Genomic DNA, 15,564 nt, shown 5'->3' on the forward strand with positions numbered 1-15,564 from the left:
CCTTTTCCCTCAAGGTCCAAGCACCTCCCTAAATCTACCCTCTCCAAGCCTATTTTAGAAACGACTTATCTTCTCAGTCAGTCTTTGAGTGGTCCAGTGTTTGCATGCCTTCAAGCATTGATCTATTCCTGACTTTGGGCTAGGAACTGATGAGGATAGGATTTTTATTCTCAGAGATCCCACGTCAGCCAGCCATATAGCTACGTCATCTGTAGTTAAGTGCTATCCTGTAAGAGCAAAGAATACATAGGTAGCGCTGCTCAGCTCTCAGAGGAATCTTTTCTCCTTGAAATCTTGTCCTCAGGGTAAAGGGAACTGTAATAGCTTCAACAAGTTAGGCTGCACCCAGGCACTGCTGGCTCACACCTACAATCCTGGCTTCTCAGGAGGCTGAGATCTGAGGACTGTTGTTCAAAGCCAGCCCAGGCAGGAAAGCCTATGCGACTCTTACCTCCAATTAACCGCTAGAAAACTGGAAGTGGTACTGCCATGACACACACCACACACACACACACGCACACTGCAACTCCTATTAGGGATTCTGGGAAACTAAGGTCTAATAATCTTAGGGGGTTAGTTAACCAGACAGAAGGTTATAGCTGTCTTCTATAGCAAGTTTTTATCATCTGTAAATAATGTCTCTTTCCCCATAAGAACTGCTAATCCTTGAAGGTAAGGTAGTTTATCCTTATTCCTAAATCATCTTCACTCCAAGATTCCTCCACCTACCATGAATGCCACAATATAGGAACTGAGAAACCAAGGGTTGGCTGGCATTATTTTACAGGGATACAGCTTCCTCTATTCTTTGGGCTGTGACACGACCAAGATCCTGGAGGAAAACAATGTACCATGTAAAATATCCCATGTATTTGGGAAAAATAAAGGACTACATTAGAAGCTAGGTCAGATAAGCTCTTATGGGAATGTGGCTAGAGTCATAGTTATCCAGGCCCAAGAGATTTCTAGGACAATGCTAGCATATCAGATGTTATTTCCATCTATTATTCTCTTTTTAATGGGTGCATAATGGGTCTGAGGCTACAGGCTTAATAATAGTCCTGTCCTGACAGGCTGGAGAGAATAGGGGAGGCCTTGAGAAGACAAGTTCTATCTTGTAGGTAGGGTGATTTCTGCTCTTGTTTTCTTTAGCTGCACTGGACAGGGCTGTTTAACATGCCTGGGTAATACAGCATCTTGGCATTGTAAATTTAGTTGGTGTAGCTTCTCCCCTCCCTTCCCCTTGGGTACTAGGGCTTAAACTCAGGATCTTGAGCTCCTGCTCAGCTTTTTTTGCTCATGGCTGGTGCTACACCATTTAAGCTACCCCTACAGCTCCAGCTTTTTACTAGTTAATTGATAGTAAGAGTCTCTTACATTTGTCTGCATAGGCTGGCTTTGAATCTAGATTCTCAAATCTCAGCCTCCTCAGTAACTAGGATTATAGATATGGACCACTACCCACTGGTGTCCAGCTTGGTATAGCTCCTTTTTTTTGTGCTGGTTCTGGTGTTTTGAACTTAGGGCCTGGGCACTGTCTCAGTGCTTTTTTTGCTCAAAGCTAGAGTTCTACCACTTAAGCCACAGTTCCATTTCTAGCTTTTTGCTGGCTAATTGGAAATAAGTCTTAGACTTTCTTGCCCAAGATGACTTTGTACAATCCTCAGATCAGATCTCAGCCTCCTAAATAGCTAGGATTACAGGTGTCAGCCACTAGTGCCTAGGCTTGGTATAGTTTTTATTGTAAGAAACACAACTGTTTGTGCCAAGTGGAACCTAATCACGTAGTTTTAGGCATTATCCATCCTTGAAGGGTTTTCAGATTAGAAGAACAGCATTTCAGTCCAGTTCTGGACTTTAGTCATTCCTCCCAGGCTCAGCTTAAGCATCCTAAATGAATATGAGAATTAATAAAGAAGCCTTTGGTATGGACACAGAGGTCCAGAGTTGATGAACTGCTGTTCATAACAGTCCCACAGAGACCCAGCCATCTATTAGAACTGGATGAAGGAAGAGAATGAGATAAAAGGAACAATGTAAATATATGTGTACATGCTGGGGAAAGCCATCCCAACACATGACAAACCCCTTTAACAGCTGTGTGGCTGAACCTACCCAGAACCCCAAGCCCCCATCCATTTCCAGGCGGCAATAGAGAAACAGTGACCCATGTCCAGTGACAAGTTTTTATATTTAAAAACAAATTCAACCTCCCCCCACAAGTAACCCCCCAAACAAACAAAAAACCAGATTAAATAAAATTTACAGTGAATATACCCAGCAAACATCTGTATGTGCAATTAAATACTGTGTCTGTTACTGCGGCACAAACCTCAAACAAACAATATACAAGTGTTCTGGGGGTGGGGTGGGGTGGGGTGGGGTGGTTCCAAGTTTTAACTCTGTGGGGTTTGGGGAGATAAGATGGGGGAAGTGAGAGAATGGGGAAATCAATTTTGTTTTTCTTAATTCTGTCCATATAAATATATTCGTAAAGACCAAAAAAGGAAACAGGAGCTTGGGATGGTGAGGAAATAGGTGAGGAGGAGAGTGTGAGACCCTCCCCAACTCTACCTTGCCAAAAATTTGAAAGAAACGAATTTCAGGGTGGAAGATATAAAAAATGATAGAAGAGAATGGGAAGGAGAGGGAAATGGGGGAGGGGCAACCAGGGAGAAAGAGGGGGTGCCATGGTAGGAAGTCGGTTGGAGTCCAGTGCCTGTGTGAGTCTGTTTCTTGCTTCATCCCTAACATCTTAGGCTCTAGTCTGGCGTCTGTCTCCTTACTTCTTGCCTCTGGCTAGGTAAATCTAGCCTTGGCCCCCTCCACCTTGCCCTGTCCCCTACTATGTAAGTCCCTTTCCCTCCTCCACTTATTGGGAGCTGGCTCGCTCCAGGATCCTCAGGTCATAGTTCTTTTTGGCCACTCGTAGTTTGAAGCGACTCACAGAGTTGTTGAGGCGAAGAGAGGCATTCTGGGCAGCCAGGGGGCTGGGAAACACAGCCACGATGGTGTACAAGGCAGCGAGGTCAGAGTGGCGGCCGTTTTCAGCAGTCCCACCATTATCCCCCCCACCTCCACCAGGCAGCCCCTGAGCGTCCTTGAGCCACTGGATCTTGGCGCCAGACATGGCAAGCTGAGTGAAGAGTTTGTCCGCCTCAGTACGGGTGATACCCTCAGGGAGATCTGTCACCTCCAGCACCCGCCCCAGGACTGGAGGGGAAGAAAGAACACATTGTTGTGAGAGGTAGAGAAAGAAGGACTGAACAAAGGACTGGCAGAGAATTTGGCTGGCTAAGTATATACAATGTCCTCAAAAGCCCCAACCTTCCCACTTAGACCCTTCCTCCCCTCTTCAAGTCACTATAATTTCCTACTATCTAGACTCTAATCAGGACAAGCAGAAGGTAAAAATGAACCCTTCTCTTCTAGCAAGAGATACAGGCAAGAAGGAACTAGGTTTATGAGCTGAGGACCTACACCTCATTTATTTCATAGTCAGTCACTGCTATGAAGGAAATGTTGCTTTTACTGAGTCTTCCTTCCCACTCAGAGGCTGGCCCAAATGGACTGTTCCTTCTTATCATCCAGGAAAGTCCCTTTCCCTTATTTTCTTGTTTAGTCAACTGCCACAAATGACTCCAAAGAAAACTTGCTTGCCTAGCATAAAGGCTACATTCTCTACCAATCTCCTCTTAAATAGGGAGATGTCCTAGATTAGGATCAGGACTGCTCCTAGAAGATTGTTTAGTAAGAGGCCCAGCAACATCCATTACAGTGCTATTCCCAATTTTACCTGGTGCGGCTTAGCTGGGGAATCTGAGATACTTTACCTTCTGCTTGCTTTTGAGCACACCTAAAGGGCCCTACTTCCCCCACTCTAAGCTAGTTTTCTAATCCATCCTGGGTTGTTAATGAAGGGTTGGAGAGTAGGGTACCTTCTCTTAGGGATTTGGCATCCTGTCACTTACCAACATCTGCTGTCCCTAAGTCAGTGGAGGCTGATTTGAGTGCTTGTCTCTTGCCCCGGTTTCCATGCTTCAATCCACTCTGTCCCTTCAATATTTGAAAGGTAACTTTCACCTCAAGAAAACAACATTGACTGCCTGTGTCCCAATGTCTGTCAGAGATTGGGGAGTGACAGCCAACCCTAAAGTCTCCACCCAAGCAGACAGATAGTGACCAATGAGATACAAAGAGTCCCTTCCTCTTGACAGTGGGGTTGGGTCAGAGCATGTGCAGAGAATTGTGGCAAGGCTGTTCTTGTTTTGTCTCCCATGTGTACCCAGCTAGTAGAAGCAGGTGGCTCAAGGATAGGGTTCCAGGTGAGAAGAGGGCCTAATGGCTCTAAGGCTGATAGTGGACATTCTTACCTGATGCACCGTGTAAGTTGACTGGCTGTGGAGCAAGGGAGGGCAAATGGAGAGATTGTACTGTAATGGCTGGCCCAAAAGAGAGTAACGCCCATCACCTAGGGAATAAAACCAGATGGTTTTGGAGAAGCTCAAGCATCATGGTATGGCTATTATGAGATTTCAGTAGGCTTTGGAGATGGGTGGTAACAATGTATACTATTTCTACTTTTTTCTTTCTTTCTTTCTTTCTTTTTTTTTTTGGGTCCAGTCGTGGGGCCTGAACTCTGGGCCTGGGCGCTGTCCCTCAGCTCTTCAGCTCAAGGCTAGCACTCTACCACTTGAGCCACAGCGCCACTTCTGGCTTTTTTCTTTTTGCTTATGTGGTGCTGAGGAACAGAACTCAGGGCCTCATGCATGCAAGGCAAGCGCTCTACTACTGAGCCACCTTCCCAGTCCCTATTTCTACATTTTTCTGTGATGGGAATACCATGGACTGATTTAAGAGCTATCACCCAGCAAGAAGAAGGAAAGCAAAAAGGAAGTATAATATGGGATGAATGTGATTGAAGAATATTTATAAATGTATGCAAATAGAAAGTGAGACCCATAAAAATTACTGAAAAAAGTAGGAAAAGGGAGATAAGAGTAATAGAGGGGGTGAATATGATCAAAGTAGACTATTTGCAAGTATGGAAATATCACAATGAAACCCCTCTGGAAAAAATATAAAGGACAGACAGTAATATTACAAAAATTGGAGAGAGAAAAAGAATGAAATGAAAGTGCTAAATGGCAAAAATAAAGCATGGTCTCTTTCCCTAATCCCCTTGGTTCTCAGCCATATTTCACTAACTGGACTATTTGATCCTCATATGCTTGAAGAAGAGTTCCATCCATTGTAGACAAAAGGCATTAGAAATGTCCAGGGAAGAAACCCACAGATCTGTATTTTTTGGTCAGTTGTAGAGCTTGAACTCAGGGCCTGGGTGCTGTCTCTGAGCTCTTTTGCTCAAGGCTAGTGCTTTACCACTTTAAGTCATAGTGCCACTTCTGGGTTTTTGTTAGTTAATTGGAGATAAGAGTCTTATGGACTTTCCTGCCCCAGCTGGCTTTAAACCTTGATCCTCTGATCTCAGCCTTTTGAGTCACTAGGATAACAAATATGAGCCATCAGCATCCAGCAATCCTACAGATCTTTTTTTTTTTTTTTTTGGGGGGGGGGTCCGGTCATGGGGCCTGAACTCGGCCTGGGTGCTGTCCCTCAGCTTTTCAGCTCAAGGCTAGCGCTCTACCACTTGAGCCACAGTGCCACTTCTGGCTTTTCTTTTTGCTTATGTGGTGCCGAGGAATCAAACCCAGGGTCTCATGCATGCAAGGCAAGCGCTCTACCACTGAGCCAACTTTCCAGCCCCGATCTTTACCAATGTCGTTTTTTACTTTTGTCCTCACCCTCAAACCAGGATCAAGTTTCTGATTCATGTGAAAGGCAATACAGTGTGGTGAAAAAGACGAGAGACTTGGAGACAGACTGCCTAAGCTAAAATACTGGCTTTGTTATGGGAAAAGTAATGTTAGGATGTTTTCCCCTCTTTGGTATTGTTGGAAGGTTAAATCAATACAGGACCTGTAAAGTGCTTGTAGCAATGCCTGATACATGTTGTTAAGTACCCAAGCACTACCTATTATTAATAAAACATTATATTTGAGAGCAGCTTAGAGTTTTAAAACTACATTCTTTTTTTTTTTTTTTTGGTCCGGTCGTGGGGCCTGAACTCTGGGCCTGGGCGCTGTCCCTCAGCTCTTCACCTCAAGGCCAGCACTCTACCACTTAAGCCACAGCGTCACCTCCGGCTTTTTTTTTTTTTTTTGCCTATGTGGTGCTGAGGAATCGAACCCAGGGCCTCATGAATGCAAGGCAAGCGCTCTACCACTGAGTCACCTTCCCAGCCCCTAAAACTACATTCTTATTTTTAAATTACTTGTGATAGCCAAGGCAGAAAGCAGATCTTTTTTTTTTTGTTGTTGTTGGTTGTGAGGTTTGAACTCTGAGCCTAGGTGCTGTCCCTCAGCACTTCAACTCAATGCTAACGCTCTACCAGTGAGCTACAGTGCCACATCCAGTTTTCTGGTGGTTTATTGGAGATAGGAGTCTCATGGACTTTCCTGCCTGAGCTGGCTTTAAACTGAGATCCTCAGATCTCAGCTTCCTGAGTAGCTAGGATTACAGGCGTGAAGCCACCGGTGCCCAGCTGGTTCCTCCCATCTTACATGTGATTAACATAGCTTTATACATTACAAAATTAATTCTGAGTTTAAGTAATTTGCTCAAAATCATAAAGCTACTGAAACTTGAACAGAAATCTTTTAACCCAAGCCCAAGTGTTTCCTCTCCTAAAACCATACTTCTGGCAAAGCTCTATAATCCTAACCCTCAGACTCAGTACTACCATTAGGTTAAATTAATTAGAAAGTTCAGTGAACGTCTTTTCCCTAGCTCTTTTTACTCAGTAGTAAATAATAAGTATGTAAAGGAGGGCTGGAGTAAGCTAATTAAGAGTAGTAGTAGAGAAGGGCAGGTGTTCTTAGCTTCCATAGGGATCTAAAGAAGAACAGTTAGCTCACAGAATTAGATCAGCCACACTAGTGGTTGACTATTGGTACTCTCTAATTTCCCCAGCTTGGAATAAATGTAAAGGGTGAATTCCAGAACAGACAGTTCTAATATAACACCCTACCTTGTGCAGGGCCCCCAGGCCGGGGGAACTGTGTGAGGACAGGCAGAGGACTGAGTCCAGTGCAGACACTGCTGAGGTTGGTAACAGGAGAGGGTGCTGGAGACTGGGTAGGAGATGTGACAGGGCTACTGCTCATTTGTGTGTTGGCCTGTGGAAGAGACAAGTGCACATCACATGCTGAGTATTCTTATGGTTTGGCTTTAAGTCCACCTCTCAGGAAATGTTCCTCTTGTAAATTACATCAAAGTCAGGTTGTTTTTTTAAAAAATTTCTTTTTTTATTAAATTGTGAAAATATTGTATGGAGGGGTTACAAGTACATGGGCAAGGTAATGAGTATATTTCTTATCAAGCATTGTTACCCCCTCCTTTGTTTCCCCTTCCCATCTCCCCCCACTTAAATTTCTTTCTTAATCCCTAATTTGTATGATTATTACGGTTCCCCCCAACCCTCTTCCCCAGTGCTTGGTATTAAACCCAGGGTCTCACACATGCTTGGCAAACACTCAACCACTGACATATAGCTACAGATACAGTCCTGGTTTGTATTATTACTTGTAGGCAGTACTAGGATTTGAAATCAGGGCCTTGAGCTTGTTGGTCAGGTGCTCTGCTACTCAAGCCACATCCCTAGCTCAGTTTGAATTACTATTATTTTTTGTCAGTTGTAGGGCTTGAATTCAGGGCCTGGGCCCTGTCCCTGAGCTCTTGTGCTCAAGGCTAGTGCTCTACTACTTTAAGCCACAGTGCTCAAAGTGTTTTTCTGGTAGTTAATTGGAGATAAGAGTCTCAAGGACATCCTGGACATTTCTCCTTGGGCTGGCTTTGAACCGTGATCTCAGATCTTAGCCTCCTAAGTAGCCAGGATTAAGGGTGTGAACCACCTGTGCCTGGCTCAGTTTGAATTATTTTAATATGTACTTAAAAAAAGAAAAAAGCTTTGTGGTCATACTGTATCAAACTCAGGGCCTTGCACTACCCTCCTTATTAGCATTTTTCTGTTCAAGGCTGGCACTCTACCACTTTAGTCACAGTTCAGTTCCACTTCCAGTTTTTTGCTGGTTAATTGGAGATAGGAACCTCATGAACTTTTCTGCTTAGGCTGGCTTTGAATTTCATTCTGCTTACTGAATAGCTAGGATTACAGTTGTGAGCCACTGGCACCCAGTTGTTGTCTACTTTTTTGGGGTGCAGGCTGGTTTCAAATTGCAATCCTTGTATCTCTGCCTCCTATGCAGCTAGGATTATAGGCATGAGTCACTGGTGTCCAGTTATTATTTACTTTTTTTGGGTGGATACTGGGGTTTGAACTCAGTGCCATGTTTGAAAGGAAGGCATTTTGCCACATAAACTATGCCCTTGGATCCCCCAGAGCTTGAACTCAGGGCCTGGGCCTGTCCTTGAATTTTTGTGCTCAAAGCTAACACTTTACCACTTAAGCCTCAGCTCCACTTCTAGTTTTTTGGTGGTTGATTAGAGAGAAGACTTTCCTGCCCTAGTTAGCCTCAAACTCTGATCTTTAGATCACAACCTCTTAGGTAGCTAGGATTATAGGCATGAATCATTGTTGCCTGGCTCCCAAGGCCTTTTTGCTTTAGTTATTTTTCAGATCAGGGACTGTGTTTTTTTGTTCAGGCTGGCCTGAACTGTCAGAGCTTGGATTATAGATGTTAATAATGGCTCAGTTGAGATGGGATCTTGCTAACTTTTGTCCAGGTTGGCCTCAAACTATGACCCTTCAGATCTCCAGATTAGCTAGGATTTACAGGCAGGAGTCAGTGTTCCTGACAATCTCTCCCCACCACCCTTTTTTTTCTTGGTCAGTCATGGGGCTTAAACTCAGTGGCTGGGCACTGTCCCTGAGTTCTTTTACTTAAGGCTAGTGCTCTACCACTTTTAAGCCACAGCCCCATTCCTGGTTTTCTAGTGGTTAACTAGAGATAGGACTCTCATGGGTTTTCTTGCCCGGGCTGGCTTCAAACCAAATTCCTTAGATCTCAGCCTCCTGAGTAGCTAGAATTACAGGTATGAGCCACCAGCACCTGGCTTGGGAATTTTTTTTTTTTGGGGGGGTCCGGTCCTGGGGCCTGAACTCTTGGCCTGGGCGCTGTCCCTCAGCTCTTCAGCTCAAGGCTAGCGCTCTACCATTTGAGCCGGCTTTTTTCTTTTTCTACTTATGTGGTGCTGAGGAATCGAACCCATGGCCTCAGGCATGCAAGGCAAGCGCTCTACCACTGAGCCACCTTCCCAGCCCATGGCTTGGGAATTTTTTAAATGTGTGTTCCTTCTGTCACTTTAGATATTAGGTTCCCTATAAGAGAACACTTCTACTGTGCTTCTCCTCCAAAATGTTTAGAAAAAATGTGAAAAAGAGGCTGCTCAGTTAATAAAGATCATCCTCTGGGAAGGAGCTGGTCCCCTCTTCCAAGACAAGAGTGGGTTGGAAGACTCACCTGGGGGTTACTGTCAGGATTGTATAGGTCTCCAGGCTTCTGTCCCCGCTGGTCTACACTGTAATATTTGCAGTGATTCCACTGAACCATGGATGGGTTCTGAGGAGGCTGGGGTCCATTAGGAACATTAAGCTGCATGACCACCACACCTGGTCCAGAAGGTGATACTCCTAAGTAGCAGAAGAAAGAAGTTGGTTGGGAATTCAAACTGTATTTCTGACTTCCAGTTATCCCTTCCCTGAATGAGAAAACCAGTAAGCAAATCCACCCACTCATTTCAGGGTCATTCAAAATGTGTCCTGATAGAAATTTGAGGTGGTTGCTGATTTGGCTTCTGTTTTCTTTTCCTATACCAGTGGAAACTTGAGTGGAAGGACGATGAATCCCAGATGCCAATGCCATTCTGGCCTTCACCTGGTGAGGAGCACTTTGGTATGGTTGGCAGAAAAACTACTCCATTCTGCCAAAGTTGGGTATTACCAAATACACAGGTCAGATTACTCAAATATCTAGGCATGATACTGATTTGGTCTGGGGCATAGGCCAGGGCTGCAGAGATGTGCAAGCTTTTCTGGTAAGAACTGAAGATAAGCTAGAAAACATTCTAGAGAATGTAAATGTACACAGATGGCTTCACTAACCAGACCTAAAAAGTATTTCATAGTCAAGGATAGGATAAATTGGGAAATATTTCAAGCAGAAGGAATATTGAGATATATGCATATTGAGAATATGATAAATGATTCAAAATGCTAAGACTACTTTAAGGGGAATATAGGGAAAGCAGTAGGAGTTGAGGTAGATTTATTCAATAAACGTTTACTGAGCATTTGTATGTGCCAGTCTTTATGCCGGGCACTGAGTGTACAATAAACAAGGCTGGTCTATGTTATCATAAAATGAACTATCTATTAAGACCCAGACATTAAGCAAACAGCTGATGCTGACTTGCAGAGTTTGAAGTACACTCTGGTAAGATGCTTGGACTTTATTCTGTACATGTTGGGACAGAAATGATGCTTTGGAGAGCCAATCCAACTGTCTAAGTACAGGATGAGAATCTAGTCACAAAAAGATGATTTAGAAGGTCCTGAAACAAAGGAGAAGGTTCTGAATGAGGGCAATATCAGAGGACAGAGAGAGGTTCAGACCTTCTAAAGGCTACACTGACAGGTTTAGGTGGCTGACTGGATATGATTCTATCATTCTGGTACTAGTAATCATAATAGCACCAAGACTCATGGGATAGAGGAAGCTAAGGGTACAGTGAAGACTACTAAGTCCTAAATCTTCATCCTGACAACAACATAAGGAGTTAAGAAGCCAGTTGCATGGGCTGGGAAGGTGGCTCAGTGGTACAGAGCTTGCTTTGCATGCATGAGGCCCTGGGTTTGATTCCTCAGCACCACATAAGCAGAAAAGGCTGGAAGTGGCACTGTGGCTCAAGTGGTAAGTGCTAGCCTTGAGTAAAAGAGCTGAGGGACAGCATCCAGGCCCAGAGTTCAGGCCCCATGTCCGACAAAAAAGAAAAAAAAAGCCAGTTGCTGGACAGGGAGGAGTTCGTAAGAATGTCTAGCTTGAGGGCTTCAATTTTGTCCTTGACCTCCAAGGCAGTACAGAGTTTGGGGTGTGGTGGTAGAGAAATTGAGCTGTGGTTACCAGTTTGGAAACCTGCTTCAGTGCTAATGTTTTCATGGCTCAATGATTTGTGGCTACCACTGCTATTGCTACATTGCTTCCTATGATGGGAAATGTTACAGCCTCTATCCTAGGTACCAGTCAGGCTGGGAGGTGAGTGTGATTGCTTTTTTCAAGTAGTGCTGGTCAAAAGAAAGGAAAAGAAGTGATGACAGGAGGCCTAAAAGGGCAGCTGAGGGAGACAAAGCATCTATTGGGTCCTATTCTCCAGCCAATTTGTGTGCTCCACCCTCTATGGTTCATCCAATCAGAGAATACAAATAGTGCAACAGCTTATATCTTCCTATCTCCTGCCAAAGGGAATAGGGTATTCATTAGCATAGCATGTAGAAGGGCCAAGGGAAAATTGCATAGTTGTAGACTGCCATGCATTTAACAACTTTCCCCTTACTATAGTTGCTCTGGGCATTTTTATTTCCCCATTCTAAAAGCCCTATCCGTTCCAACATACTCTACCAACAAAATTGCAATTGACCTTATTCAAACTCCTCATTGCTACCTGAGGGGCCAACGCAAAAATAATCAAATCTACAGCTTTTCTAGAAGGCAGCTCATAATCTAAGCCTAATGCCCTAGGCCAAGAAAGGTGGGGGAATGTGTGAGCATGTAGGGGGTGAGCATAAGCAGGGCAGAGGAAGCTGTTTCTAATACTAACATGTAGCCATAAGGAGCTATTGGGGATGAAAAACAAAACAAAACAAAATGAATAAAGTCCTTGTATTATTTTCTCTGATCACAACAAAAACACAGCCAGCATTCTTAGTTTCAGCATCTATCTAGAGCTCTCCATGCTTAGTCCTCCCCCACTGGCCTGGAGCATTGTTCCTTCACTCAACCGAGGACACGAAGCACTACTCTGCTGATGAGCTGATTTTTATGCTTCTCTTCCTCAAGCCAAAAGCAGGTGGCATCCGTTAGGAGCTGAACTGTCGCTACTTCTTAATGGACGTGGCAATAAAAAAAAAAAAAGAAGAGACAAAAAAACACTCTCTGCCCAGTGACAGCACTTCCATATAATCAGGTTGGGGGAAGGAACCTGGGTTGAGAGCTGGTGGGGAGCAGAAGAAGGAGGCTGAATAAGGAAATCAATTTCAGCTTGAAAGTTCTGAAAGGAGAGGGGACATGTGAATGGCTTTTTAAGTGGCATCATTAAACCTGGGCAGAAAGGTCGACTGGGCAGAGCAAACCGCATAAATACAAACAGATGACATTTATGTATGGCAGAATTGGTTTTTTTTGTTTATAGTTTTGTGTTTTTTTTTTTTAAATCAGTGAGATAGAAGACTAAGGCTTCTTCCTTACTATCTGCAACCAAATATATGGAAAAGAATATCCAGAGCTATAAGACCCTAATTGAAGCCTAGGATGGAAATCAGCATCTTGACCTTTATCCTTTTTTGGGGGGGGGTAGGAGAGAAGGCTGTATCTTCAGGAAGTGAAAAGAATAGTTTTAGTTTTGGAAACCTTTCAGCTTAAAAAAAAAAAGCCAGTAAGTATGTGAAAGGTTATTTCTGTATGTGCCACACTGTCTGTATTGCTGTGTCACTGTGAGTTGGGAAGGTATGTATAGGTATTATTGCTATTCATATCTGTATGCATCTACCCCAGACAAGCATCCATGTAGAAATCTCAAGGGACCTGCAAGCCATCATTTTAATGGGAAGAAGAGTGTTTCCTGGAGTTATAGTTATATCTAATATAGTGGCAGAATTTTGGGCTAGGCCTGGGGGATAGATGGGGAAACAAAAATGTATTAATAAACCAGAACAGTTGTTCCAGGAATGGCCAATCCTAATCCCTGCCTTTATTTTTGGAAAAGTGACCATGTTGCTACATGAGAGGAGGGCGGTGACTGTCATCTGAAGGTGACAGAGTAGACCTTGTGGGCTATTCCTGCCATCTCTTTTTCTAGTAAAGGGTAAACTGAAAAGAAGGCAGAAGAGACATTTGTTTCTTTTTCAATTTTCTCTTAGTTTCTATGAACAAGGATTGAAAACTTTTAAAACCAAAGGTTAGGTGAATATGGTCTCTTAGATGACATGGGTAGAACCACCATTTGGGAAAGATATAAAGGTCAGTCAAAAGGCTAGGAACAATCAAGGTACTGGGAAGAAAGAAGATATTACTGAGAAAATTTCAAATAAGCAAGATAAACAGATGATGGAAATGTTTTGTTCATTTTTTTTTTTTAGAGAAGCCTAGATTACCTCTTTCCATCCTCAGCCCCTCTCTAGTACTTTCAGTTTCTAGAACAAAAAATTGCTTTAGTGACTTAACACTAGGCCCAGGAAGTAATAAAAAATTCCACACACACACACACACACATATTTTTCCCCCCGCCCCCCTTCACTTTTTTTTGGGGGGGGGTCCGGTCATGGGGCCTGAACTCTGGGCCTGGGCGCTGTCCCTCAGCTCTTCAGCTCAACGCTAGCGCTCTACCACTTGAGCCACAGAACCACTTCCAGCTTTTTTCTTTTTGCTTATGTGGTGCTGAGGAATAGAACCCAGGGCCTCAGGCATGCAAGGCAAGCGCTCTACCACTGAGCCAACTTCCCAGCCCCTCACTTCACTTTTTTTGTGCTGGTCCCAGGGCTTAAACTCAGAGCCTGGGTAATGTCCTTAAGCTTTTCTGCTCAAGGCTAGTACTCTATCACTTGAGGAACAGCTCTACTTCCAGCCTTTTGCGGGTAGTTAATTGGAGACAAGAGGTTCATGGCAGGGCTGGGAAGGTGGCTCAGTGGTAGAGTGCCTGCTTTGCATGCATGAGACCCTGGGTTTGATACCTCCGCCCTACATAAGCAGAAAAGGCCGGAAGAAGTGGTGCTGTGGCTCAAGTGGTAGAGCGCTAGCGTTGAGCTGAAGAGCTGAGGGACAACACCCACCTTAAAGTTAAGAACTTACTGTGTCCTATAAGCAGATTAATTCTGGAATCACCCTATAGCATCTAATAGTGAGAATGCAAAAAAACCCCAACTAAGTGAAAAATACCCCACTTCTAACAGGCAAAACAGGGAAAACAGGGGATAACTAGCTAAATATCCCGTTCTCACCAGAAGAGGGCACTCAGACATCCCTACAATAGAGTGGGGTAGGGATAGCTGGAAGCTAAGACTCCCTCTCCAGAAACCCTGCAGTTAAGGTACTGCTGTCTCAGGATGATGGGTCGAAAGGAAAACAAATAAGAGCAGCTGCACCTGGTGTCTGGGGGCAGAAAACATGAGGCTGTGTAGCATAAACCTATTCATCTGGAGTAGCTGGTGACTTAGTAGAGGACCTATAGGTATTTAACATGAAGTCTAATATTTCCCACTGGAGGTAAAGAGGAAAAAGGCCTGTTGAGAATGTAGCATAGGGTATGGGAAGTCCAAAGATCAAAATTCAAGTTCTAGGACTACGACCTTAAATAAGTAGTTTAATCTCTCTGATTCTTAAATTTCCACCTCACAAAATTGTGGTGAGAATAATTAAAATGTCACAACATATGCGAGTACACTGCTAAAAACTGCTAAAAAGATTTACAATATGACTTAAAAAGTATCTCTCAACTTCCTTTATATTCCTGAGAAAAGAAAAACTGTCTAAAAGAAGAATGAGTGCAAGAGACAGAGGTAAGTATTTCATAATCCAAAGGTACATGAGTAAAATGCTGTAGTCAGGCAAAAAAAAGCTGTGCTCTCTCTACTACCCCCAACTCAGGCATGTGCCATCATACCCAGCCAAGATTTTTTTTTTGGTGATGGGCACAGATGATCCTTGAACCCTTCTCAGCTCCAGAGCACAAATATTTCATAAATGTTTGCCCAAGCCCCTCCCAAACTCTTATCTTCTTACCTGAGTACTGCTGTGGCATCTGTGGTGGACTGCAGGGAGAGGGAGACTGAGGCATCTGGTACTGCTCAGAGCCAGGAGGTTGCAGAAATCCCACAGAAGGGCTGGGAGATGAGAAGAGAGGACTGGTGAAGTAGTAGAGGGAGGAACACAGCTCCTGGCAAACAGCTGCTGCTTCCTGGGCTTCCCCTGTGGGAGGCGGAGGCAGCTCCAAGCCATTCCCAGACCAATTTGCCATGCAATTTCTAAAATCACTCATCAGTTCAAAGTTAATTATATATATTTGTACTTGATCATCTTTCAATTAGGAAGCTGCTAATCAGTGCTATGATGAGATTTGACACATCTTCTTCCTAACAGTGTAGGAATACTAGATACATACATACTCCACACAGAATAGACAGACAGAATAGACAGATACACATACACACACACACACACACACACACACACACACACGCACACACACACACACACACACACAAAAAGACTCCCA

General features: G+C 43.9%; 1 protein-coding gene across 1 annotated transcript in view; it reads right to left on the reverse strand.

Annotated features, from left to right (window-relative positions):
• Positions 1–2,192: 2,192 nt before the first annotated feature.
• The window catches only part of R3hdm2 (R3H domain containing 2), a 43,669-nt gene continuing 30,297 nt past the window's right edge, over positions 2,193–15,564 (reverse strand). The window contains exons 16-21 of the mRNA XM_013022429.1: positions 15,072–15,172; positions 9,543–9,712; positions 7,091–7,238; positions 4,374–4,471; positions 3,972–4,056; positions 2,193–3,213 (exon numbers count right to left, since the gene is read on the reverse strand). Of these exons, the coding sequence (XP_012877883.1) occupies positions 2,873–3,213; positions 3,972–4,056; positions 4,374–4,471; positions 7,091–7,238; positions 9,543–9,712; positions 15,072–15,172 (943 nt within the window). The 3' untranslated portion in view covers positions 2,193–2,872. The remainder of the gene's footprint in view (positions 3,214–3,971; positions 4,057–4,373; positions 4,472–7,090; positions 7,239–9,542; positions 9,713–15,071; positions 15,173–15,564) is intronic.

Source organism: Dipodomys ordii, unplaced genomic scaffold (genome assembly GCF_000151885.1).
Source record: "Dipodomys ordii isolate 6190 unplaced genomic scaffold, Dord_2.0 Scaffold3, whole genome shotgun sequence".
Lineage (NCBI taxonomy): Eukaryota > Metazoa > Chordata > Mammalia > Rodentia > Heteromyidae > Dipodomys > Dipodomys ordii.